The following is a 23,608-nucleotide window of genomic DNA, read 5'->3' as shown; positions in this document are numbered from 1 at the left end:
ATTCTAAGGGCTCAACCACACAGACAACACTTACACAATTTTAAATTTGACCCGCCCACCGGAGATGACGTTATACGCACGCCCCCTTTTTTCCTTGCAGCGGATTGGACGAACATCGGGCTTCCGTCCTGAACATGGCGGGAACCGAAATTAATCTGTAAAGTAAACATGAGTGTTTGTGCTGTGTGCAGAGAAATGAAATAAGTTTTAATTTGTGATATTTGGATATGAGCAGATTGCGCTCAGCGATGATTAAAGGCAAGAGAGTAGGACTGGAGATGGCAGAAACAACCAAACCAAACCGGAAGAGGTTAAAGACAGCTGTGAAAAAAGGTAGCAGCGAGCATTACGGTGTTACTTAACTTTATATGCTAACAGACAGACACTTTGGGTACCTTATCCACAGTGAAATGATAGCGAATTTGAAACAGTATTTATGTGTCTGTAAACATCTTGTGGTCTGAACGGGATTTAGGGAGGATGACCACAAGAAAAGCAGCGCTTACACGGTGTAATGCAGTTAGCTAAACAGCTACTCATGCCAACGCAGTGTGTATATTTATGCATCTTTTTGTTTGAATCGGTGTGAAGAAAGTGTCCGGTGTTTTTATTGCTGATGCACTATATCATCGAAACTTTTGGCTAATTTAGCAAAATTCCAAACACTAAGCACAAAACCTTTCACCATACGAGCAAAATACGATATATTTATAGTTAAAGCAAACACGTTTTGCAAAACTCCACAAACTATTATAAAAACAATTTGTGTGTCAATTCAATGCACAAACCATTATTTGAATAAGCACACAAAACACCAACTACACGTAGTGATGGTGTAAATAAAGAAACACTGTCTGTATGCAGGGTATTGCAGTTTGCATTGTTTTGTCATACATGCAGCAAACACATTCACACGGGTATTTAAATGTATAAAGTATAGTATTCTAAAACTCCCCAAACAACTAAAGCACAGCAAAAGAAAACCTAAACATTGTGTTTAATACAAAAAATGAACAAAATCTCCCCCTTTTTTGGGTGGTTTGGCCATAAGAGTTCATTTATGTCTCTCTGTCCAAATATTGTAGCAATGTAGAGACTATTCACAGTTTTGATAGAAGTAAGTTATGTTATTAAATTACAAACTTATTGTAAGTTGTGTTCACAGTTTTGCTAAAAGAGTGTTATTAGTTTACAAACTGAGTGTAAAGCCTGCATAGTTTGAATTACTTAGTAAATGCACTGACTGCAAGTGTTGGTGGTGGTGCTTTAAAGATCCCTGTTAAAATTAAAACATTCAGAAAAACTTCAAACTTTTGGTTTCATGCATGATATTAAACTTCACACTTTTACAGGGAATACTTTCTGAATTGTTTTTAATAGATCTTTGCCTTATGATGCAGTAATTTATTTTAAAAAAGGTTAAGCCACGACTTGAGATATCTGCCCACCATATTGTGTCCTCATTTGTTCTGTCGATTTTCTCTCCTTCAGCATTTGAATCATCATGGGGTTTTTGATAAATATTTAATTGCTTGAACTTGAGTGGGATCTGCCTCATTATAAGTCTGTTTAGGTTGAATGAGAGTAATTTTTTGGTCTTCTTGCAGAAGAAAACACAAGTGCCTCCCCACCATCCAAATACCACACTTTCCATGATCCTGCTGATGTTGTGCTGCTGCGCTCTCAGCTCCTCAGCTGGTACGACAAGGAGAAGAGAGAGCTGCCGTGGAGGACTCTGGTAAAGAAAAACGTTGACAGAATTTATGTCCTTTGGTTGTTGGAGACGAACTTTAATTTTGTATCATTATGAGGAGGTCTTTTAGTAAGTTTGGTTTGGGATATGGTTACTAAAGCATCCATGACATCTGCTTTTTTATTTTTACAATGATGCTTTTTTCACTGAATTTCTTACACACCTAATTTGATGGTTTAAGTAGTTTTTTTAATCTTGTGTTTTGTCACTAGACGTATCCTAAATGTAAAGCAACACAAAGAGGGATAACAAAGTCACAGGAAATTTTCTTAGGGATTTGCAATGCAGTCAAAATATCAGATCTTAGTTTCTTAATGATGATATCTGACAGTATTCAACTTATTGTGTTGTTTTTTCAGACAGAATTCTCATTTGGTGATAATCAGTGGAAATTACTTCAGTGTTTCATTTTATGATTACTTTGTGATAAAATGCATCATTCAATATGGTATTCTGAAATGCCAAATTATTGCAAAATGTTGATCAATATTCCTCTAATCAAGCTATATTTCCCAGCTTTTGATTAGATGCATATTAAAGCAATGCCTACCTAAATAGCTCATTGGCCCTTTGTATTTCTTTACAGGCTGTGACAGAGTCAGACCTCAACATCAGGACTTATGCAGGTGAGAAGATATTGTCTTGTCAGAATTACACATCTTAAACTTCTGCTGACTGTCTTTATAAGACAGTTTTCTCTTTTTTTTTCCTTCAGTGTGGGTTTCAGAAATCATGCTGCAACAGACCCAAGTTGCCACAGTAATAGACTACTACAACAAATGGATGAAGGTAGGTGTTGTTAAGGTGTTCATTACTCTGGAGTGCTTGTGATATGTTAAAAATAACCAGTATATTGCATTAATTTAAACATTGTCTTGTGTTCCAGCGATGGCCCACAGTGCAGGATCTTGCAGCTGCTACGCTAGAGGTGATAACTAAAAAAAAAAAAAAAGCAGTCACTGAAGATGACTGTTATGTTGAAGCATTTTTGATTTCAAATTAAATTTATTGTTTCAATGTATTTGTAGGAAGTGAACCAGATGTGGGCGGGCCTTGGCTACTACTCCAGAGGAAAAAGACTGCACGAAGGAGCTCAAAAGGTCAGCGTTGCATTTTGGAAAGTGTTTTTTGTAGCGTATATCTGCATTCAGAGCAAAGATTTATGAAACGACTCACTTCTTAACTTTGTGCATAATAATTAGTTGACTTGGTATGAAATATTTTGGTTCAGAGTGTTCATTGTATCACCGGTCTGTTGTAGGTGGTGTCGGAGCTACAGGGACAGCTGCCTCGCACAGTTGACGGCCTTCTGAAGCAGCTTCCTGGAGTGGGACGCTACACAGCTGCAGCTATAGGCTCTATTGCACTGGGGCAGGTGTGTTTCTGTGGGTCAGATAAAACTGTAAGGCCACACTTGATAGCTGCCCTGCCTTGTTAACACTGATGACTAAAAAGATCGCTGTTGCCCTAGGTTACCGGAGCAGTGGATGGCAATCTGATTCGGGTGCTGTGTCGCCTGAGGGCCATAGGAGCTGACAGCACAAGTCCCGCAGTAACAGAGGCACTTTGGTGAGATTTAACTTCAAAGTAATATCCCCAAGGAGCCTGAGTTTGATTTTAATCCTAAGACATACTTATATCTATGAATGTTACTGAGATGTTGTTGTTTTTCTTGCTTTCGGTGCATGCCTTTTAAGCTCTGCATGCAATTAACATCAATGTCTGCCTGACACTCAGACACTCAGCTGGTCATCTATGGATTCGGCAAAAAGTTTTCAGTAACTATTTCCGAACATATAAGTTTGTGATTTCTATAGTTTTCTCATTTATGAATATATTGACATCAAACCACTTCTCACGTGCCTGTGACATCCTGTCACAACTTTCACATCTGTTTCTTTGTGGAAAAGATCCTGTAAAAAATCCCTTAATATCATTATCAGTGGCCTGTTGCCTTAAATATACACATTTCAAGGTTATAATTTCAATAGCTTGCTCATCTAGGAGTATATTGACATCAAACCACTCCTGTGTGTCTGTGACATCCTGTCACAACTTTCACAGCTGTTAGTTTTTTTAAACGCCTTTAGCAAACCTCTTAGCATCAGTATCAGTGATCTATTGTCTAAAATACGCACATTTCAAGGTATTGATTTCAGTATATGGCTAATTTATGAATATATTGAAATCAAATCACTTCTCATGTGTCTCTGATATCAGGTTACAACTTTCACAGATGTAGTTTGTGGAAAAGAGCCCTCAGAAAAAAATCTCTAAATGTCATCATTAATGTCCTGCTGCCTTAACTATGCACATTTAAAGGTTGCAGTTCGAGTAGCTTCTTGATATATGAATATTTTGACATCAAACCAGTTCCTGTGTGTCTGTGACATCCTGTCACAACTTCCACAGCTCATAGTTTGTGGAAAAAACCCTTCAGAAAATCACTTAGCATCATTATCAGTGAACTGTTGCCGTAAACTAAAAGGAATTTTAGTCGAAACAGTCCAATCCATGTCCAAATATTCTCTCACTTTAAAAAAGGGTATCAGCTTTTTATGAGATCAGAAAAATGTGCAAAAAATGTAGCATTTTTAAATTGAATTAAAGTGGTTTTGCAGTTTAGACTAAAACAACTCCACATAAATCCAGGATTTCAGGTACATATTCTGTGATTCCAGCTTTTTAAAGTTTTTTTCTCTTGACATATTTCAGGAGTTTAGCAAATACACTAGTGGACCCCGAGAGACCTGGGGACTTTAACCAAGCCATGATGGAACTGGGAGCACGAGTCTGCACCCCTAAAGGACCACTGTGCAGCCAGTGTCCCGTACAGTCTCACTGCCACTCGCTCCGCAAGGTAAGACATATGCAGCATGCTAAATCAGCGCCAGTCAGTTATGGTTATGGTGTGTGTTTTGCTTTGTACTTTAAAGGCAGAGGAACTAACATAGATTATTTATGGTTTAGATCACAGTGAAAGGTTGTGGTTTGTCCATCTCCAGTGTAAATTATGGATAATACTGTGTGTGAATGTGCAGGTCCAAGTCAAACAAGACAAAAACTCCCGGAAGCTCTTGGGGAAGCTGGACATGAGGGCGTCCAGCCTGCCTGACATAGAAGACTGCAGTAAGTGTCCTGAGTCTTCCTCCATGTAGTGATGATATAATCAGGGTTCAGAAGGTCATGAAAAACCCGGAAAAGTCATACAATTTGCAAATAGTAATTTTCAGTCCTAGAAGTGTTTTGGAAAACGAAATATACCCTGAAACTTTTGGAAAGCTCATGGAAATTTGTTTGTCAAACCTATATAATAACACGATGTGTGGAAGGAATGTCGGAAATTTGGAAATGCAATGATCATTTCTGTTTATGCAGTTTGTGGCTGTGATAAATGGTGGATTTTTTTCCCCCAATACATATTTAAATATTCAGTTCTTATCCTGTTCTGAATCCGTTATTTCAAAAAATCTATTGTATAATAATAAAAAAGACCTGATAAGAAGTATAAATATTCATTTCAGAGAATGTATGGTCTTTAAAATTCACCCCAAAGTAAAGGAAATCTATTGGTAAAAATGTGTATGAACCCTCTAGAACATTAAAATACTTTTCAACCGTTTCTTAGTGAACAGTGGGACATGTCCTCTGTGTCCCTCGGAGCCCTGGGACGATGAGTTGGGTGTTCAGAACTTCCCCAGAAAGCCGGCGAAGAAGGCGCCTCGAGTGGAGCGAACTCTGACCTGTGTGGTGAGCAGAGCTGGAGAGGACGGAGAGGACGAGTACCTGCTCACACAGAGGCCAAACAAAGGTCAGTGCCGGCACCGTGTCCCTCAGATAGAGGATCTGTTTGAAGAGGTCCAGAGTCGTCTCCAGCCTGATAATCAGAGTGAATGGCTATTCTGCTTTCACTAATTTTTTTGAATTGCCGAAAGAATTGTGTATGTAAGCAGCAATGAATAGGTCTGTAATAACTCTGTCTGTTTTCATTTTGGCAGATATATTTCTTTTTTACTTTATTTTTTCCAAAAGGACACGGGAATAAAGTTTAACACTGTAGAACATATAAACAGTCGGTCAGTAGAGATGCAGTGATGAATATGTGGAATATTCCGCAAATATTCGTCATCTTGTGTGGTCACATACACAATCCATCTTCCCCAGTACTACACGAATTTATAAGTCCGTAAATCTAATAGAAAAGTTATTCTTTCCATCCCTTGAATAGTAGTAACGTGTCCAGTCCGTCTTTGTTCAGCCTGTAACCGTTTTCATGTTACAGCCTTCTTGCTGGCAGCTAATATCTTTAGTAAATATTTAAGATGAGCTGCAATGTTGCCCAAATAGATTGTAGTAAAGGAGCAGTCAGTTCCATCACCAAATATGTTTTGTTTTGCTCGTGTTACTTCCTGCCAATATGACCGAATGGCTGGGCAGCCCCAGAATATGTGGAAATGATGTGCCAGCTGTTTGCCATGTTTCCTCCTGCATAGAGCTCTTTCCACCACACCTGTCTCTATACTTTTTAACTTCAGGGAAACAAAATATGTGACCGAATTCCTCCAACAAAACTCTCTCTGACAGCCTGAGCTTGTGGAAGATAACTAACAGACACATATTCAGCCAGTCCGCCTCTGAGACCACATCTCCACATTCCTGCTCCCATTTCAGCTCGATCTTATCCGTTGAATGTGTCTTTGTAGGTTGAATACTTGAGTAGAGTTTTGAGACAAGCTTCCTGTTGTAAAATATGCCCTGATTTGTAGGCACCTGAAAAAATCAAATTCTTCCAAACCATATTTGTCTGTTATTTTTTGAAAGGAAGTATTGTACTTAAAAACAGTTTTGGGGCACTTAACATGCGTATTTCCATTATCTCCTACTTTAAACTTCTATTCCTCTACAATTCTGAAGGAAATATTTGACAACTGATAATACAATCAGAAAAATAAATTATGATGTATTATTACTGGTTAAGAAAAGAGTTTCGTCATCCCAGAGGAGAAATCTACCAAGCAATATATAAAGTATTTAAAATTAGCCCCAGTGTTACCAGCTGTAAAATTAAAGTCATCTACACATTAATGCAGCAATAATTACAATAAAGTGATCTATATTAATCTGAAATGAACCATTCTTTATAATGAGTATTTTACTTTTAATTATCTAAATATTTTGTGATGATACATTTGTACTTTTACTTAAGTTAAATTTTGAATGTAAAACTTTTACTTGTAACAGAATATTTCCACTCTATATTATTACTAATTTTACTCAAGTAAGAGTTTCCACCACTGCAGAAAGGCAAAAAACAAAAAAAAACATATATATATATATATTTGGTTGGGATGCATGAATAAATTGTTGCAATTTTTCATTTAAAAGCAATGCAAACAAGTAAAAATAAAGCTCCAATGAATCATGTGCTTATTGACAGGTTTGCTGGCAGGCTTGTGGGAGTTTCCGAGTCTTCTGCAGGAGGAGAAGAGCTCTGAGATAAAACAGAAGAGGGCGCTGTGTGCCCAGATCAAAGGGATACTGGGAACCAATCTGTCAGAAAGCCTCTTCCAGTATGTGGGCGAGGTAAGCTTGATGTTCACCACCTATTTATCATACACACTTCTATATGCCAACACAGTCTTTATGCAGCTGAGCTGAGTAAAGCCCTTCTGATGGATCATTGATTGGTGGTTTGCAGGTGGTTCACATCTTCTCCCACATCCACCAGACGTATGTGGTTCACAGGGTGTGTTTAAAAGACGCGGACACACAAACACAGACTGAAAATGCACAGTGGCTCAGCAGGTCGGCTCTGCAGGAGGCTGCTGTGTCCACCGGAGTGAAAAAGGTTTTTCATTTTGTTTATTCTGCTGTGTAACCGCGGGTAGCAGTACCTTCAGCAGCAGGAGTGGACAGATCGCATGTTTTTTCAACAGCAGTCCCCTTTCCCCAAATGTGCTTCTAGTGTGTATTGATACTTGCTGCATTTTCTTTGTGTCAAATTACAGAATTTCTTTCTCCTGATATCACCACAATATGCAACTGCAGTTTAATACTTTTTTCACAATTAAATGAAAAAGCTTCCCTTTTAATGCGATTTTTAAATAGAGTTTCAGAAGATGTTAAGGAAAAGTTGTAGATGTTCATTGAGTTTGTTTAAGAAAGTTGTAACAGCAGGAGTGAGTGAGTGGCCACACAGTCATCAATGAATGGGATCAACATTTTTAACTCTCCTGCAGATTGTGAAGCTTTGCGACTCTGTAAACAATCAAAAAGAAGAAAACTCTAAGGTAAGTACGTGTGTGTTCTATATTGATATATACATCCCCACCTTTATGTATAATCATATACTTACAACAGATTCCAACTTAAGTATTTGTCTCTACTTGTCTTCACTTAGGATGGAAGAAGGCAGAAGCACACCAGCACAAAGACTGACAAGAAACCACAGACCTCAAAAAAACCCAGACTGAGCGCAGCTCACAGCAGCAGCAGGCAGCTCTCCCTCAGCTCCGTCTTCAACACAGTTAAACAGGAATCTTAATAGAGTTTATGTGTGTGAAAGTCCTCGATGGGGCTTTCTCATGCACAAAATGTGCCTTATTGTCAAAGCAGCACACTGAGATTGCCACAGTTAGGGATTATTGAGGTCCCATGACTGGAAATGAAACACAAAATGCAATCAGATTATTTTAACAAGATCTGTTTTAAAATTTGTATAAATGATAATATAACGTATATTGCGCCTGAGATGTTCCTGTAGGGACTTTTAGTGAATCAGTAGTGTCGTTTGATTTGTAGCTCATTGCAGATAATGTTTTTTTATCACTATGTTGTGACCAGTGTACATGTTTTTCAAGCAAGTAAGATGATTTTTATAACCTCAGTAAAATGTGATGTTTGTGGACAAAAAAATGTAGATAAAGTAACTTTGGATAATAAAACCCAGAAACAACATATAGGCCTGCTGATCATCTTGCAGTCAAAATTTAGTATCTATATTTTTATCAAAGATCATAGAGTCATAGAGAAAGAGAACAAAGTAAAGTTGTTTTTTTGTTTGGAAAAAATACTCTACTCCATTTAATTTTTTTTAGATGAAAATTATCTACAATCAGTGTTAAGAAAGCTACTCTAAAAGTCTAGCTTAAAGCTACCAATTACTTCACACCGAAAGAAGCTGAATTACAGCTACACACAGGAGGAATGTAGTTGGGTCAAATATAGCGACCTAAAAAAAATAGTTCTTTGTAAAAAGATTAAGATAAAAAAATGTGCATGCGATACAAAATTATGACAAAAAAAAAGTTAATAGCCAGCAAAAATAAGCCACTTAATTGAATTTATTACAGAAAACTATCTACTGATTCCCAAGTTCATAAATTAAAAAAAAAAAAAAAAATCACTATTATGGGAAAGTGCAAAGAACGTAAGCTTTGGTTCTGTTATGTGTCCATCAGAGAGCTGCATCCAGAAGCTCGAGGTGGGGGTTACTCAGTTAGTTGTTTTACATCTAATATAGCATTCAACAACGTCTCTGGGCAAAACGCAAGCAACAATAAACAATTATGACCAATTGTGGTTAAAAAGGGTTCAATTACTGCAGAGAAGTAATTGTAAAATAAATAACATGAAATCATTCTTTCCCTTATGCACCAAAATTGTTTATAGTTTCAGTATTTAATTGCGCAAAATGGCAAAAAAAAAGAAGTAATATACTACTTGAATCTTGAAATATGAATGTTGTTGAATTATCAAGCTGCTGCAAAATGTAGTTAAACTACAGGTTTAATTGGATGTTGTTCTGTACTGCCTGACAGTTTCTGCAATTACGCATTGTTTTTTTTAAAGACAATTGTATAATAGATGGAGTCATATTGATAAGAACAAAATACATTAGATAATCGAGTTTATTGAATATCAGCAACAGCATTTTACGTCAGAAGTTTCAAGTTGACGGTGTGACACGCGCCCTCGTGAACGCGCCTCAATGTGCCTGTGTGCAGTGATTTTTTTCGTGTGTAGTTTTGTCTCTCGCAGCTGTAGGGAGTGTCTCTGGTCCGGCTGGTCGGTTCAGATTTTCTTCATTGTTTCATCATCGTGGAAAATTCTGAATTTGGCTCCAGCGCGCTCAAGTTGAACTCTGGTAATACTTGTTTATCAGGTAGCGTCCAAAGGTGCTCCAGCATGCCACGTGTTTACTGACTTTTTCCGCCCAAGCACCGACTGCAAGGTGTGCGTCAGTGAGTGTTTTTTTATGCAACAAATTCCGTTATTTTTCCTCTTTTTTGAGTTTCTTTATTTCATCCATATTTACTTTGTTTCCAGATGGCTTCTGCATGGGAAAGTGTCCTGTCTGTGCACCAGAGGATAGTGGACAATGGAGGTATGAGGATAAGTTTTCGTACATTTGCAGCTCATTTTGCTTTAGTTTTGCGGCAAACTCCCATCTGATATTGCAACTGTGCTGTACAGAGATTCCCAGTCTGAACAAGAAGGCTGTGTGTGTGGGAGGTGCAGATGTGCTTCCCAGCTTCTCTTCACAATGACTGCTTTGTGGTTTGTCACATGATTATCCATCATGCCACTTTTTGAAATGACATTATCTTGTTACAGTGGTGAACATAGTGAGAGGAACATTGAGCCCAAACACAGGGAGGACCCTTCAGGCTGAAACTACCTCTAATTTTCCTCAAGTGCGAATTACTTAATGTTTGATTCTGATTTAGTTCACATTCATAAATCTGCACAAACAGGCCCTCTGAGTTGAGCTGAACCAGGCAAACTGTAACTAACCTGTTGCTTCCTTTACAGACCAAAACAAAAATCTGTGGGAAGGAGCTCTTAAAACCAGGGTTGCACGATATTTTTGCAGATGTAAATACAACTTGGATTTAGATATTGATATATCCTTTTTATCTCCACATAATTTTAGTGATCATCAAGTCTCTTCTTTAGTGGCATTAACATCATATTATGCATACTCTTATGGTGATGGCCCACCAGCAGATAGAAACATGAAATAAAATGCTTCTCATACATGTATTTATTCATTGTGCAAAATAAGAAATATACCTAAACTAGGGTTGATGTTTTGTACCTGTTCATGTTGTCAAATTAAAAAAGGTTTTTGATATCATTGGAAATCACCATGTTGGTTGATTCCGATATTTTATTTTATTTTATTTTATTTTATTTTATTTTATTTTATTTTATTTTATTTTTGGTGTTTTATTTGATTTAACAGGAAAAGACAGATGACTGTTCAGTATCAGTATATTATGCCCACTTTCCTCTACCCACCCAAGCCCACCCTCCACAACCTCCCTCTACACTGTGGCGCAAGCAGTTAAAGAAAATGATAATAATAATAATATTAATAACATAATAATAGTATACTAAATATTTGATTTTTAAAGCATATATCTGCTGATACCGATGAAGTGTCGGTATTTTTGTGCATCCCTACTTAAAACTTGTAGCTCCAGCCAGAGATGTGTCCTGTAATATATGTATTCGTTTGTAAATAGTCCCTGACTCAGAGTTCATTATGTTCCAGACAAGAGGACTGACCCGTGGCTGCTGGTCTACTCCCCCGTCCCGGTGGTGCTCATCTTCCTGGTGTACCTCTGTGTGGTCTGGGCCGGCCCTCGTCTGATGAAACACAGAGAACCTGTTGACCTCAAAGTTGTTCTCATTGTTTACAACTTTGCCATGGTCGGCCTGTCTGCCTACATGTTCTACGAGGTGAGTTTGTGCTGAAACCAGATCAGTGATGAAGTATTCAGGAAGAGGGATTTCTGTTCTTTGATATCAGTGGATATGTTAGGGGTGTATCATTTCATGCAGAAATTGTGTCAATATTTACTAGTTCCTGGTCACATCCTGGCTCTCGAGCTACAGCCTCCTCTGTCAGCCCGTAGACTACAGCACCAGCCCGCTGGCACTCAGGGTGAGCAGGTGTCTTTCATGTCTTTGTGCAGAAATTTGGTCTTTCACAAGCTACAGACAGGGTGAATAATATGTCGAACTTGTATTTCTCAATTGTTTCCTTCCTCCAGATGGCCAGAGTCTGCTGGTGGTTCTTCTTCTCCAAGGTCATAGAGCTCAGTGACACGGTGCGTATTTCTGAGTTTGAATCTGAAAGGTTTGAAAAAAGGTGGTTTGGCAAGAATAACAATTATTATAACAATTATTATAGGTCCTTGAGAAGTGATAAAAAAGTTTTGGAATTTTGTCCATGAAAATGTGTGGGTACCCTGATTCCAGAGTTGAATCTGTAAAATCCTCATCTCTGTGAGCAGATCTTCTTCATCCTGAGGAAGAAAAACAACCAGCTGACGTTCCTTCATGTTTACCACCACGGCACCATGATCTTCAACTGGTGGGCGGGAGTCAAGTATGTGGCCGGCGGACAGTGTAAGTCAGATAATTTAGTCATTGACTGTAAGTGGCATTCATAACATTGTGGATTTTGATGCTTATCATACTCGCAGGACTTGAACAATCTTTGAGCTACATGTTTGTCATGTTTTACTTGCTTAGATAAATGAGTGAAACATCCTGTTTTCTTATTGCTGCTCTGATTGTTTTCCCTCTGTTTATATTCTGCAGCGTTCTTCATCGGCCTGGTCAACACCTTTGTTCACATAGTGATGTATTCGTACTACGGCCTGGCTGCGATCGGCCCGCACATGCAGAAGTACCTGTGGTGGAAGAGATACCTCACCTCTCTGCAGCTGGTGAGTGTCCTCCTGTTCTGTGTGAGAAGAATTGTGAATATATAGCACAAAGTGTTTGTGAAACAAGCTTAGCTGATTGTGACTTTTTCTCGACTGCCTCTCCAGGTGCAGTTTTTTCTTTTCCTCCTGCACACGGGCTACAATCTGTTCACAGAGTGCAACTTCCCCGACTCCATGAACATAGTAGTGTTTGGTTACTGCGTCACCCTCATCATCCTCTTTAGTAACTTCTATATAAAAAGCTACCTCAGCAAGAAGAAGCAGAAATAAGATGCAGCGGTGAGGCGTCACACACAAACACACTGAGACTAAAGTTATGCTTAATGCACAGACAGGGGCTGACGTTATGAGGAAATGTATCTTTCATGCTTTTTGTGGATTTTTCTGTGCTACAGACCAATATTCTCCCAAACTGTAGAGGGCAGTTTATTGAAATATCACATCTACTGTGTGGTTCCTTGAGAAAGTTAGAACAACAACCCACCAAACGGGAGGCCAAACTGTTCTGCCTCTGCACCAGCGACAGCCACGGCGGGAAGACCAAAGATGTAGGCAGAGACTGCAGCTGAGCACAAGCTTTTCATTGCAACGTCTTACACAGTTTTAGACTCTTGAATTTTCCCGCTGTGGTGTTAAGTGTTATCTTGTCTTATGACAAACTTAAACTTGAACCTGAAAATTGATTGCAGTAGTTAACATATGACATGTCATTTATGTGACACATTTCATACCCAAAGGCATCCCAACGTGCTTGACAGATTACACAAGTAAAAAGGAGCAACAGATGATGAAGTCATAAAAGCAAGCATCAAAAGCACACAGAGTAAAACAATCAAAATCAATAGAACAAACAGTGAAGAGCACATGGAATATAAAAGAACAATAAAATGATTTAAAAGGTAACTTATTGAAAGCAATAGTGAAGAGAGGCCTTTCTTTTGGATTTGTAAGTGGTCAGCTTTGTCTCTAGTCTTAGCTCTTGTGGCAATTTACTCCACTTTAAAGCAGCATAGAAACAAACTGCAAAAAAAGTGTATATTACATACATATAATAATAATAATTATGTAGGTTTGTTTCTCTGCACACAGAATTAATGAGTTCAAAAAAAGCGATTATTAAAATACAAAATAGGAAGCACACTTTTTCCATTGCTAAAACAGTATGGCATAATGATATATAATTTTTCTACACTATATGGAACATAAACTGTATACACACGGAAATAAAAAGATAGTGATTAGAAATAAAAAACATGAGGAGGGAGAGGACATTTCATTTTCATTCAGGAGTTGTGCACTGTTAAGTGTTTATTAGCACTGAAAAAAACTGCATGTGCACGTGATGTGTAACTGAGCAGTTCCTGCAGCAACGTAAGTGGACAGAAAGCATGTTGTACTTTTGATGTGTAGAGACACTTACTGCAGCTTCAATGTGTGGAATTATAGGATTTCAGGGGAGTTTTCCCTGATGTCACACTGCAAATTAAAGCTGCAGTTTCATTGAGTTTCAGAGCATTTAAAGGGAAGGTATAATGTAGTCGTTGAGTTTGAATCAAAAACTTGTGATGGCAGAGTGAGTGAGCATCCATACACTGCTCATGTGTAGTCTGAATGAATGGGATCAACATGTTTGACTCTCCTGCAGATTGTGAAGCTTTGCGACTCCATCAGCAGAAGAAAACTCTAAGGTAAGTTCTTCTGTTTACTTCGAATTTTTTCCTTTTTTATAATCATATACTTATAAAGCATCCCACCTTAATTATTTGTCTCTTCTTGTCTTAATCTAGGATGGAAAAGGCAGAAGTACATCAGCATTAAGACTGACAGAAAACCAGACCTCAAAAACGCCAAACTGAGTGCAGCTAACAGCTTCAGCAGACGGTGCTCCCTCAGCTGCTCCGTCAACAAAGTTAAACAGGAAACAAATGGTACTGCGCGTGTGAAAGTCATACATGATGCCCTCTCATGCACATGTTAAAGCATCACAGCACATTATCACATGAAAGTATTTCTATGGTCCCATCATGGAAATTACAAATCATCAAATTATACCAGCAAGATCAGGTTTTAAAATGTTATTTTAAGTGTTTCACTCCTGTGATGTTGCCATAGGGACATTGAGTGAATCTTAAGTGTAGTTTGATTTGTAATGACCTCACTTTAGATACTGTATTTATCAGTATGGTATGAATAGTCTACATGTTTTACAACAGTATGTAATTTAATTGTCATGTTTATTACTACAATAAAATTTAATGTAAGTGGACAAAAAGTCTACAGAAATTAACTTTGAGTTATAAAGGTGGTCAAAAATGTTTCTGTATTTTTATTATGGCGAAATGATCAACCACATATCTTATTAGAAGAACATGCTTTTTCTGTGTAAGAGTGACCTGTTGATTTTTAAAGACGGTATTTTGATAGAAAATCATACATGTTATAGTCACTAGTAAAATTTCTGCATTTAAATCATACTTAAGTTAAAGTACAAAAATATTAGTATTAAAATACACTTGAAGTACCAAAAATAAAAGCATATATCATGCAAAATAGCCCATATAAGAATAATGTCCACCGACCAGCCACGACATCAGGCCCCTGAGAGGTGAAGTGAATATCGTTGATCATTTTGTTACATTGCAATGTTCTTCTGGGAAACCTTTGGTCCTGGAAGTCATGTGGATGCCGCCCGACACACACCACTCACCAAAACACTGTTGCAGACAAAGTGGCCCCCATCATGGGACCGACACCCTCCACAGCACAGTGCACCACGCCACACTGCAAAATCTGTTTGGTGGAACATAACGAAGAGGTCAAGGTGTCGACCTGACCTCTAAATTACCCAGATCCTAATCCAGTCGAGTGCCCATGGGGTGTGAAGATACCCCACCCCGCAGCCCAAATGATCTGCTGCCACAGACAACAGACACTGCCAGAAGTCCTGTGTCCACACCGTTACCGGTCAGAGTCAAATCCGGTCCAAAGAGGCTCCACCATGAATCAGACTCGTTATTGTTTCGTCCCGCAGATGCTTGATCGGATTGGGATGTGGGGAATTTAGACACCAGGATGACACTTGAAGTTCTCTGTCAGGTTCCTCTGAACATTTTTGTGGTGTGAGACAGTACTCTTAAGTTATGTACTTAAGTGTACTTGGTCTGCAGCGGTGTTTGAATGGGTGCGACGTGTCGAGTGTCTTCCACATGAAAGCCAGGACTCAAGATTTTCCAACAGAAGTCCTTGATAGTAACAAGACGATCAGTGTTTTTTACTGTTGTGGCTGATGTGTGTAAAAGGGCTCACTGGTTTATCATTTAAGCACTGGTGTCACTGTAATGTCTCAGCTGGCAAAGACAGGTCTAATTTTAATTTAGTGCTGGGTTTTCTGTAATAAAACATCATAGCTGAGTAGTTTATTGGTAGTTTGCATTAATCTATCTCTGTCTGTATCCTTTGGTGGACAAGAGAGCTTTATTTTCCCAAAAATATGTAAAAGTGTAATAAAATACTTAAAATAATACAAATTAAATACTTAAAATAATACTGAATATAAACCACAAATGTAAAGTAAAAAAAAAAAAAAAGTTACATTGTGACAGGAAACAGCTCCCCCTATTGTGGTAATTATGTATCAACCAACTGCTCCTGTCAAAAAAAAAGATTCAAAAAAAAAAAAAAACTCTCCAAACCCAGACCAGTCAAACAGGAAGTGATTGTAATTTGTCAGTTCTTTTTAGTTGTCACTGAAGTTTATCGCTGAAACACCTGTATCGAGGTATGTCTCAGATCTTTGACTGCCACAGATTTGACTGTTTGACTTTTGGTCGTAAACTTGCTATGATAAATATTCTTTGTGTTTCCAGATGGTGTCTGCATGGCAAAGTGTCCTGTCTGTGCACCAGAGCATAGTGGACAATGGAGGTATGATGAAGATGATTGTTTCGACATATATACAGTTTAGTGCAAACAAGCATGTGTGTGTGGGAGTTAGGAATTGCAGATTTGCTCCCCACTTTGTCTAACTGCTGTGTGGCTTGTTACCTGATTAGCCTCCATGCTACTGTTATATCTCTGCACTGGTGGACATAGAGGACTGGGAGGGACAGGGACAGGGACACAAACACAGGGAGGAACAATTTATTGTCAGACTTATACCGGCTTTTATTTTTCTCCAGTGCCACTGACTCAATGTAATATTTTATTTGACTTGGCTTGCATTCATAGGTTATGTGAGCTGAATAGGAACAAGACAAACTGGTCTACAGGTTCAACTAAACTGTCCCTGCTGAAAGTTTGGGCAACTCTAGGCAGCTCTTAAAACTTGTAGCTCTAGCCAGAGTTTTGTCCTTTAATGTATGTTTTCATTTCTAATTGTCCCTGACTCAGAGTTCATTATGTTCCATACAAGAGGACTGACCCGTGGCTGCTGGTCCACTCCCGCTTTTATAGGAGATTTATTTTATTTTATAGGGCCAGTGGTGGAAGAAGATTTTCAGAAAATAAAAGTTCTGAATACTTTTTCCACCACAAGCCCTGCATTCAAAATCTTACTTAGTAAAAATAAAAAATCTGCATTAAAATTACTTAAAGTACAAAAAGTAAAAGTAGTCATCATGTTCAATGCCCCCTCCCCACCCCCCCCTTTAAAGATTATTATTTTTTGGGCTTTTTTGCCTTTATTCAGACAGAACAGCTTACGTGTAGAAGAGAGGGGATGACATGCAACAGAATCAAACCCACGGCCACTGTGGCAAGGACATATCTTCGGCACATGGGGCACCCGCCCTACCAACTAAGCCACCAGGCACCCACAATGGCCCATTTCAAGATAACATAGATATTACATTATTGGATCATTATTATTATCAATGCATCAATGTGCGCATCAGAATAATGTTGCAGCTGATAAAGGCACGTATAGTTTTAAAAACTTTATGTAGTGATGGATAGCTTATTTGAAAATAATACATTATAATGGATATTGAGTATTTTGTATTAATAATCTAAATCGGCATCTCTAAACTAAGATGAAATAGTCCTTTATTAGTCCCACAGCAGGGATATTTGCATAATTACTGCAACTAAGGGGATAGTGAAGCATCAATAAAACAAACACAATATAATAAGTGCACATCAGTCAAAAAGAGAGCAATATAATAAGTAAACAGTGATAAAACAGCAGTATTATTAACAGCAAATATAAGAAATAGACAAGTGTAATGTCTAAGTTCACAAGTGCATAAATCTAGTAAATAAATATATCACTTTGTGGACACGATTTTTTTTTAAAGAAAATTATAGACTATATTATGACAAACATGGAATAAAATAATACAATATATAAGCATTGGTTTGCAATCACAAAACTGCACACACAACAGGTCATTTGATCTGAACAAGTAAAACTTTAAAAATTTTTCATGTGCAGACTTTGACAAAAATCCTATTTGCAAGTTTAGGCAAATTAAGGCAGCACTTAAAACTTGTAGCTCCAGCCAGAGATGTGTCCTGTAATATATGTATTCGTTTGTAAATAGTCCCTGACTCAGAGTTCATTATGTCCCAGACAAGAGGACTGACCCGTGGCTGCTGGTCTACTCCCCCGTCCCAGTGGCGCTCATCTTCCTGGTGTACCTCTGTGTGGTCTGGGCCGGCCCTCGTCTGATGAAACACAGAGAACCCGTTGACCTCAAAGTTGTTCTCATTGTTTACAACTTTGCCATGGTCGGCCTGTCTGCCTACATGTTCTACGAGGTGAGTTTGTGCTGAAACCAGATCAGTGATGAAGTATTCAGGAAGAGGGATTTCTGTTCTTTGATATAAGTGGATATGTTAGGGGTGTATCATTTCATGCAGAAATTGTGTCAATATTTACTAGTTCCTGGTCACGTCCTGGCTCTCGAGCTACAGCCTCCTCTGTCAGCCCGTAGACTACAGCACCAGCCCGCTGGCACTCAGGGTAAGCAAGATTAACGGATGTGTTTTTGCAGAAATTCAGTCTTTAAAAAACTGCAAGTGGAACATAATTGGCAGTAACATAATCCTGCCATACAGCAGGGGAATTTCAAAGATAAAAAAATGCAGTTACGTGAAAAAATAATATATAAAACTCTGTTGTTTCCTCTCCACAGATGGCCAGGGCCTGCTGGTGGTTCTTCTTCTCCAAGGTCATAGAGCTCAGTGACACGGTGCGTATTTGTTAAATGGTTGAAGTATCAGTGGATTTCAGAATGCAGAGTAGGAACTGTAACAGCCTTCTCCTCTTGATCAGCTTTTCTTCATCCTGAGGAAGAAGAACAACCAGCTGACGTTCCTTCATGTTTACCACCACTGCACCATGATCTTCAACTGGTGGGCGGGAGTCAAGTATGTGGCCGGCGGACAGTGTGAGTAAGCTATTCTATTTATCTATACTACTTTCTTGGACTATATACACCACCTAATATGTACAACATTTACTATATTACTGTATGCAGTAATGGGCCATTAAAGCTGATTCTAATACATTAAAGCAGCTGGGAACTGTAGTTCTTATCAAGTGTTACTCACACAGGAGTAAATGGTTTTATTATCGGGGACTATTTTCAGCTGTGGATTGACATTTGCAGCCACAGTCCTGGATGGGGAATGTGGGTTTGATTCAGTTCAATTTTATTTATAAAGCCCATTATCACAAAGTACAATTTTCCTCAGAGGGAAATTCCATTGGTTTGTGAACTCTCATTTTAAAGCCTCAAGTTCAGCATTTCAGCTGCTGCCATCTTGGTTTTTTGGAGCCAGAAGTGACCACATTTGGGCGAGAGGCTGGTGCTGACCGAGAAGCCGAGCAAGACAACCTGTCATTCAATAATTGGGGTAATTGTTAGAAAAATATCAAAAACTAGGGATAACATGTCCATTATTTATATTTATATATATATATATATATATTATAATCATTATTATTATGTATTTAAAATTATGTTACAGAAAAGAAAACATTTTGTTTTTCTGCACTTATTTTGGGTCATGTACTTACTTTTCTCTTTTTTGCTTATTTTTAGGTAATTTTCTCGTAACTTTTTACTAATTTCTTGCTTTTTTATGGGCCATGTGTTGTTAAGTTGATCATAACCTTCTCTCCATGTTTTTGGGAAAGAAATCTAATCAATCTGCTCAGGTTTCAAAGGGTTAAGCCCTAATAAAATAAAAAAGGGGTGAGTTCCTGTACATTTGTAGTGAATGTTTAAATTAACTGTAGAGACTAAAACCATTTTTTTGTATCAGGCTGTATACATGTTTATCCCTAGAGTTGGCCATTTTAACATGGGGATCTGTGGGGATTTTCTCTCCTCTGGAGCCCGACAAAGTTTTTTTGGCACTTATGTGTTTGCTTCATTTTTCAGCCCCTGAGGTTGCAACTTGGTATTAATCCACAGCTGAAAATAGTCCTCGTCAACTACACCATTTACCCCTGTTTGAGTCACATTTGCTAAAAAACATTGCCCTGCTGTGTTAATGAATTAAAATCAGAATCAGTTCTCACAGCCAATTACGAGGCGCCCAGTAGCTCAATTGGTAGAGCAGGCGCGCCCCTGTACAAAAGGGTATGTCCTTTCCACAGCAGCTGGAGGTTTGATTCCAGCCTCAGCCCTTTGCTGCATGTCATCCTCTCTCTCCTCCTTTCATGCATAAACTGTCCTCTCAAATAAAGGTAAAAAGCCCCCCAAAATAATCTTGAACATCCAGCTGCTAAATTCATTTCTATGCCTCTGCGCCAGGTACAGCCATGACAGCAGACATTTAATTTAGTCACCGGGAGCTTCAGGGTTTGTTTTTGTGGAATGAATAAAATAAATAAATAAAATAGAAAAAAAATCTAAAGATACCGTTCCACCAAATGTCTAACTCAGACTTCTGTTGGCTGCAAAAACTGACAAAAATCAAACTAACTCACAATCAGAATAAATTTCAATCCAAGAACAAAGTAATTTCTCTGTTACTATAACTTATCATTGAGTCTTATTCTTCATCATCTTTGTGGTCACTTCCTGTCTGGTACATTGCAGAGATATTGTTTATATAAATGCAAATGAAAGCAGATAATTAACACTGTCTAATGAAACTAAATTTGTTAATACTAATAAAATGTTTTGGTAACCTTATGGCATCTTACTGCATCATTCCACAGTGTGTCTGCTGCGTCACAAGTTAAAACTTGTGCCAGTTGATAATTAATTCACTCACTATCAGTACTTAAACTTTCCTTTCTCTACATGATGGAAAACATTTCTACTGAGTTAAATAAATAAGTGAAAAAACCCCCCCCCCACTTTTTGCCACACTGAGTTTGTTGCATTTTTTTGTTCGTATCCTGCAGCATTTTTTATCGGCCAGGTCAACACCTTTGTTCACATAGTGATGTATTCTTACTACGGCCTGGCTGCGTTTGGCCCGCACATGCAGAAGTACCTGTGGTGGAAGAGATACCTCACCTCTCTGCAGCTGGTGAGTGTCCTCCTGCTCCGTATAAGAAGAATTGTAAATACAACATGTTTTTGAAATAAGCCGATCTGAAGTGTCGTCCGTTTGCCTCTCCAGGTGCAGTTTCTGCTTGTGCTCCTGCACTCGGGCCACAACCTGTTCACAGAGTGTGACTACCCTGACTCCATGAACCTGGTGGTGTTTAGTTACTGCGTCACCCTCATCATCCTCTTCAGTAACTTCTATTATCAGAGCTACCTCAAGAAGAAGAAGCAGAAATAAGACGCAGTGGTGAGGCCTCACACACAAACACACTGCGGCTGTATTAGAGGAGCTGTCAAAGTGTTGAGTCCTCTTGAAGGTGTTTTTCCTTGCAGTCCTCACTGGTGTCCACTAGAGGGGACAACATGCCCACAGTCTGAACATTTTTCTCATGGTGCTCTTTATCAAGTGTCAGATCGATAGATACTGAAAAAAGATTAGACTTGATCTTTGCACGGATACAATTAAGCTTTGCAGTCAAACTTAAACATTGACTATTTTACAACAGTCACTGAGTGACAGACTGGCTGGAGCCTCGCTTTGCTGGGGTCCAGCCAAAATAAGAGACATGCGATCGCTTCGATTACATATTTCTTAAACTGAGAAATTTATTCAACCAGGAAAAATCCCATTGAAATTCATAATCTTCTTTTTCAAGGAAGTCCTGGCCAAGACAGCAGCATGAGGAATTTGTTTAAAGGAAGAAACAGACACAACAGCAAAAAGTTAACAACCCACAGAATAAAAAAAACAACCAACAGAAACAAAGAAAAGACTTAAAAGCAATTATCAGCCAATTTATAGTAAACAACTAAAATTAGCAGCGTTCAGCAGCCAGACAAGTACATTGAGTGTTTAAAAAGTCCTTAATCCTGTTTAAAAAATATCTTCCAGGCTTAAATTAGTGCAGTTTAAGATGATTCTGTAGCCGACACCAAAAACTTTAAAAGCACTTTTAATGTGTCACATCACAGGATTTCAGTGAGTTTTCCCTGTTATCACACTGCAGTTTGAATCTGCAGTTTATTCACTTAAAGCCTTATTTGCATTGGACTAGTTTTACCTGAGGACCTCACGTAATTTAGAAATTACTCCCCCCACAGCTGTGTTTCATGCGGCTCATTCACACAGGATAAGCAGTGTCTGTCTTTTATTTTTCAGAAGAGGAGGGTGGCTGGGGTGTGACTTTTTTTATTTAAAACAAAAATGAAACACTACCTTTTTAAGTTGTTTGTCCCTCAGCTAAGCCAAAATTAAAAACACAAGTCCTTCTTCAGTGCGTACATTTTTTTAATGCCTGACCCATTTTGCAGCATCTCTTCCCCTCATAAATAAAGAACAGTCCCTATCCCTAATCACAAAAGCAGGCCAGCGCGACTAGTAGCGTGTGCAGCTCACCGAGTCCAGTTAAAGTCAGACTGAGGTGTTTCATGATGGAGGAAAACAAACAAACAAACAAACAAACAAACAAAAGAAACTTCCAAACTACCCCAAGTCAGTAACAAATCACAGAGATGCTGATTCACATGAGACTAATATTATCCCATGACCTCTGTGTTTGCCGAAATATGGTAGGTAATTTGCCCTGGAATTTTTACCTTATATATTATGGACATGGCTGTGCACACTGAATTAAAATCACAGTCAAATTACTAGAGGTCCTCATGTAATACTTTCCCTGTGTGACTAGGGTTTTAATAACTGGGATTATGTAAAGTGAAGTTGTAACAGATTTCACCTTCATTTGTCTCTACTTTTCTCGCATAGGATGAAAAAGGCAGAAGCACTCCGGCTCAAAGTAAACGAGACACCACAGACCTCAAAAAAACCCAAACTGAGCACTGCTCACAGCGGCAGCAGACAGCTGCCCCTCAGCTCCTTCAACACGTTAAACAGGAATCTTGATGGTGTTGGATGGAAGCAGAAAAGCACACATGCCTTATTGTCAAAGCATCAGCCTTCTGTCGCCATACGTAGGGATTACTGTGCACCAATCACGAGAAATCAAATACAAAATGCATCAAATTATTCTGACATGATCAGTTTCTAAAATATCATAAAATGGGGAAAAATGTTGCTCTTGTTATTTTCTTGAAAGGATTTTTTGTGAATCAACAATGTAGTTCTATTTGTAATGACCTCATTATAGATAATAGTTTTATCACTTTATTGTGACTAATCTAAATAAAGTGCAGAAATACGACAAAGTTTAATGCCAACTAATCAAGATTTATTCTATATATTATTATATTATATTTATTTACATATTTTTCTCATAGATAAATTGACAAAAACAGCTGCTATTTTTTATTGTAATAATAAACTTTCCATGTTATAATGACTTCTATTTCTTTTTGTAATGATTTGGTATGTGGTATTTGAGAAGTAAAAATCCCGCATTCTGTAAATATATATTTATATATATATAGGTATATATGTGTATAAAACAGTATTATAAGTTAACAGTAAAAAAAAGCAAAATATAGTAAATAGACATGCTTAATAGTTAAATTCACAAGTAAATAAATGTAGTAGGTAAATCATTTTATATCGCTTGAAGGACAACAGAGCATTTATTTTATTAAAAATACATAAAATGTTTAAT

General features: G+C 38.1%; 3 protein-coding genes across 4 annotated transcripts; all 3 read left to right on the top strand.

Moving 5' to 3' along the window:
• The first annotated feature begins 100 nt into the window (after nucleotides 1-100).
• Nucleotides 101-8,710, top strand: mutyh (mutY DNA glycosylase). Of its 2 annotated transcripts, none has more exons than XM_042481774.2 (15): nucleotides 101-333; nucleotides 1,611-1,738; nucleotides 2,340-2,379; nucleotides 2,469-2,542; nucleotides 2,640-2,681; nucleotides 2,782-2,853; nucleotides 3,015-3,128; nucleotides 3,225-3,322; nucleotides 4,469-4,613; nucleotides 4,795-4,882; nucleotides 5,382-5,564; nucleotides 7,191-7,336; nucleotides 7,452-7,601; nucleotides 7,993-8,043; nucleotides 8,154-8,710. In XM_042481774.2, the coding sequence occupies exons 1-15, from the start codon at nucleotides 228-230 to the stop codon at nucleotides 8,295-8,297; spliced, it is 1,581 nt and encodes a 526-aa protein (XP_042337708.2). In that variant the 5' UTR covers nucleotides 101-227; the 3' UTR covers nucleotides 8,298-8,710. The 2 variants fall into 2 exon arrangements, with proteins under 2 accessions (XP_042337708.2, XP_042337702.2); XM_042481768.2 differs by having other exon boundaries at nucleotides 102-333; nucleotides 1,608-1,738.
• A 996-nt stretch (nucleotides 8,711-9,706) lies between these two features.
• Nucleotides 9,707-14,810, top strand: LOC121962409 (very long chain fatty acid elongase 4-like). The gene is made up of 10 exons (XM_088077844.1): nucleotides 9,707-9,996; nucleotides 10,082-10,139; nucleotides 11,313-11,500; nucleotides 11,625-11,705; nucleotides 11,815-11,871; nucleotides 12,058-12,172; nucleotides 12,368-12,495; nucleotides 12,601-12,774; nucleotides 14,141-14,183; nucleotides 14,283-14,810. The coding sequence occupies exons 2-8, from the start codon at nucleotides 10,082-10,084 to the stop codon at nucleotides 12,763-12,765; spliced, it is 792 nt and encodes a 263-aa protein (XP_087933970.1). The 5' UTR covers nucleotides 9,707-9,996; the 3' UTR covers nucleotides 12,766-12,774; nucleotides 14,141-14,183; nucleotides 14,283-14,810.
• Nucleotides 14,811-16,172: 1,362 nt separating this feature from the next.
• Nucleotides 16,173-23,344, top strand: LOC121938521 (very long chain fatty acid elongase 4-like). The gene is made up of 9 exons (XM_088077845.1): nucleotides 16,173-16,273; nucleotides 16,362-16,419; nucleotides 18,065-18,252; nucleotides 18,377-18,457; nucleotides 18,630-18,686; nucleotides 18,770-18,884; nucleotides 20,858-20,985; nucleotides 21,079-21,252; nucleotides 22,771-23,344. The coding sequence occupies exons 2-8, from the start codon at nucleotides 16,362-16,364 to the stop codon at nucleotides 21,241-21,243; spliced, it is 792 nt and encodes a 263-aa protein (XP_087933971.1). The 5' UTR covers nucleotides 16,173-16,273; the 3' UTR covers nucleotides 21,244-21,252; nucleotides 22,771-23,344.
• The last annotated feature ends 264 nt before the right edge of the window (nucleotides 23,345-23,608 follow it).

The sequence above is a fragment of the Plectropomus leopardus genome, chromosome 5 (assembly GCF_026936395.1).
Source record: "Plectropomus leopardus strain MGB_pleo_1.0 chromosome 5, ASM2693639v1, whole genome shotgun sequence".
Classification (NCBI taxonomy): Eukaryota; Metazoa; Chordata; class Actinopteri; order Perciformes; family Serranidae; genus Plectropomus; species Plectropomus leopardus.
Note: the sequence above shows the minus strand (reverse complement) of the source record. Positions and strands in the feature narration are given on the sequence as shown.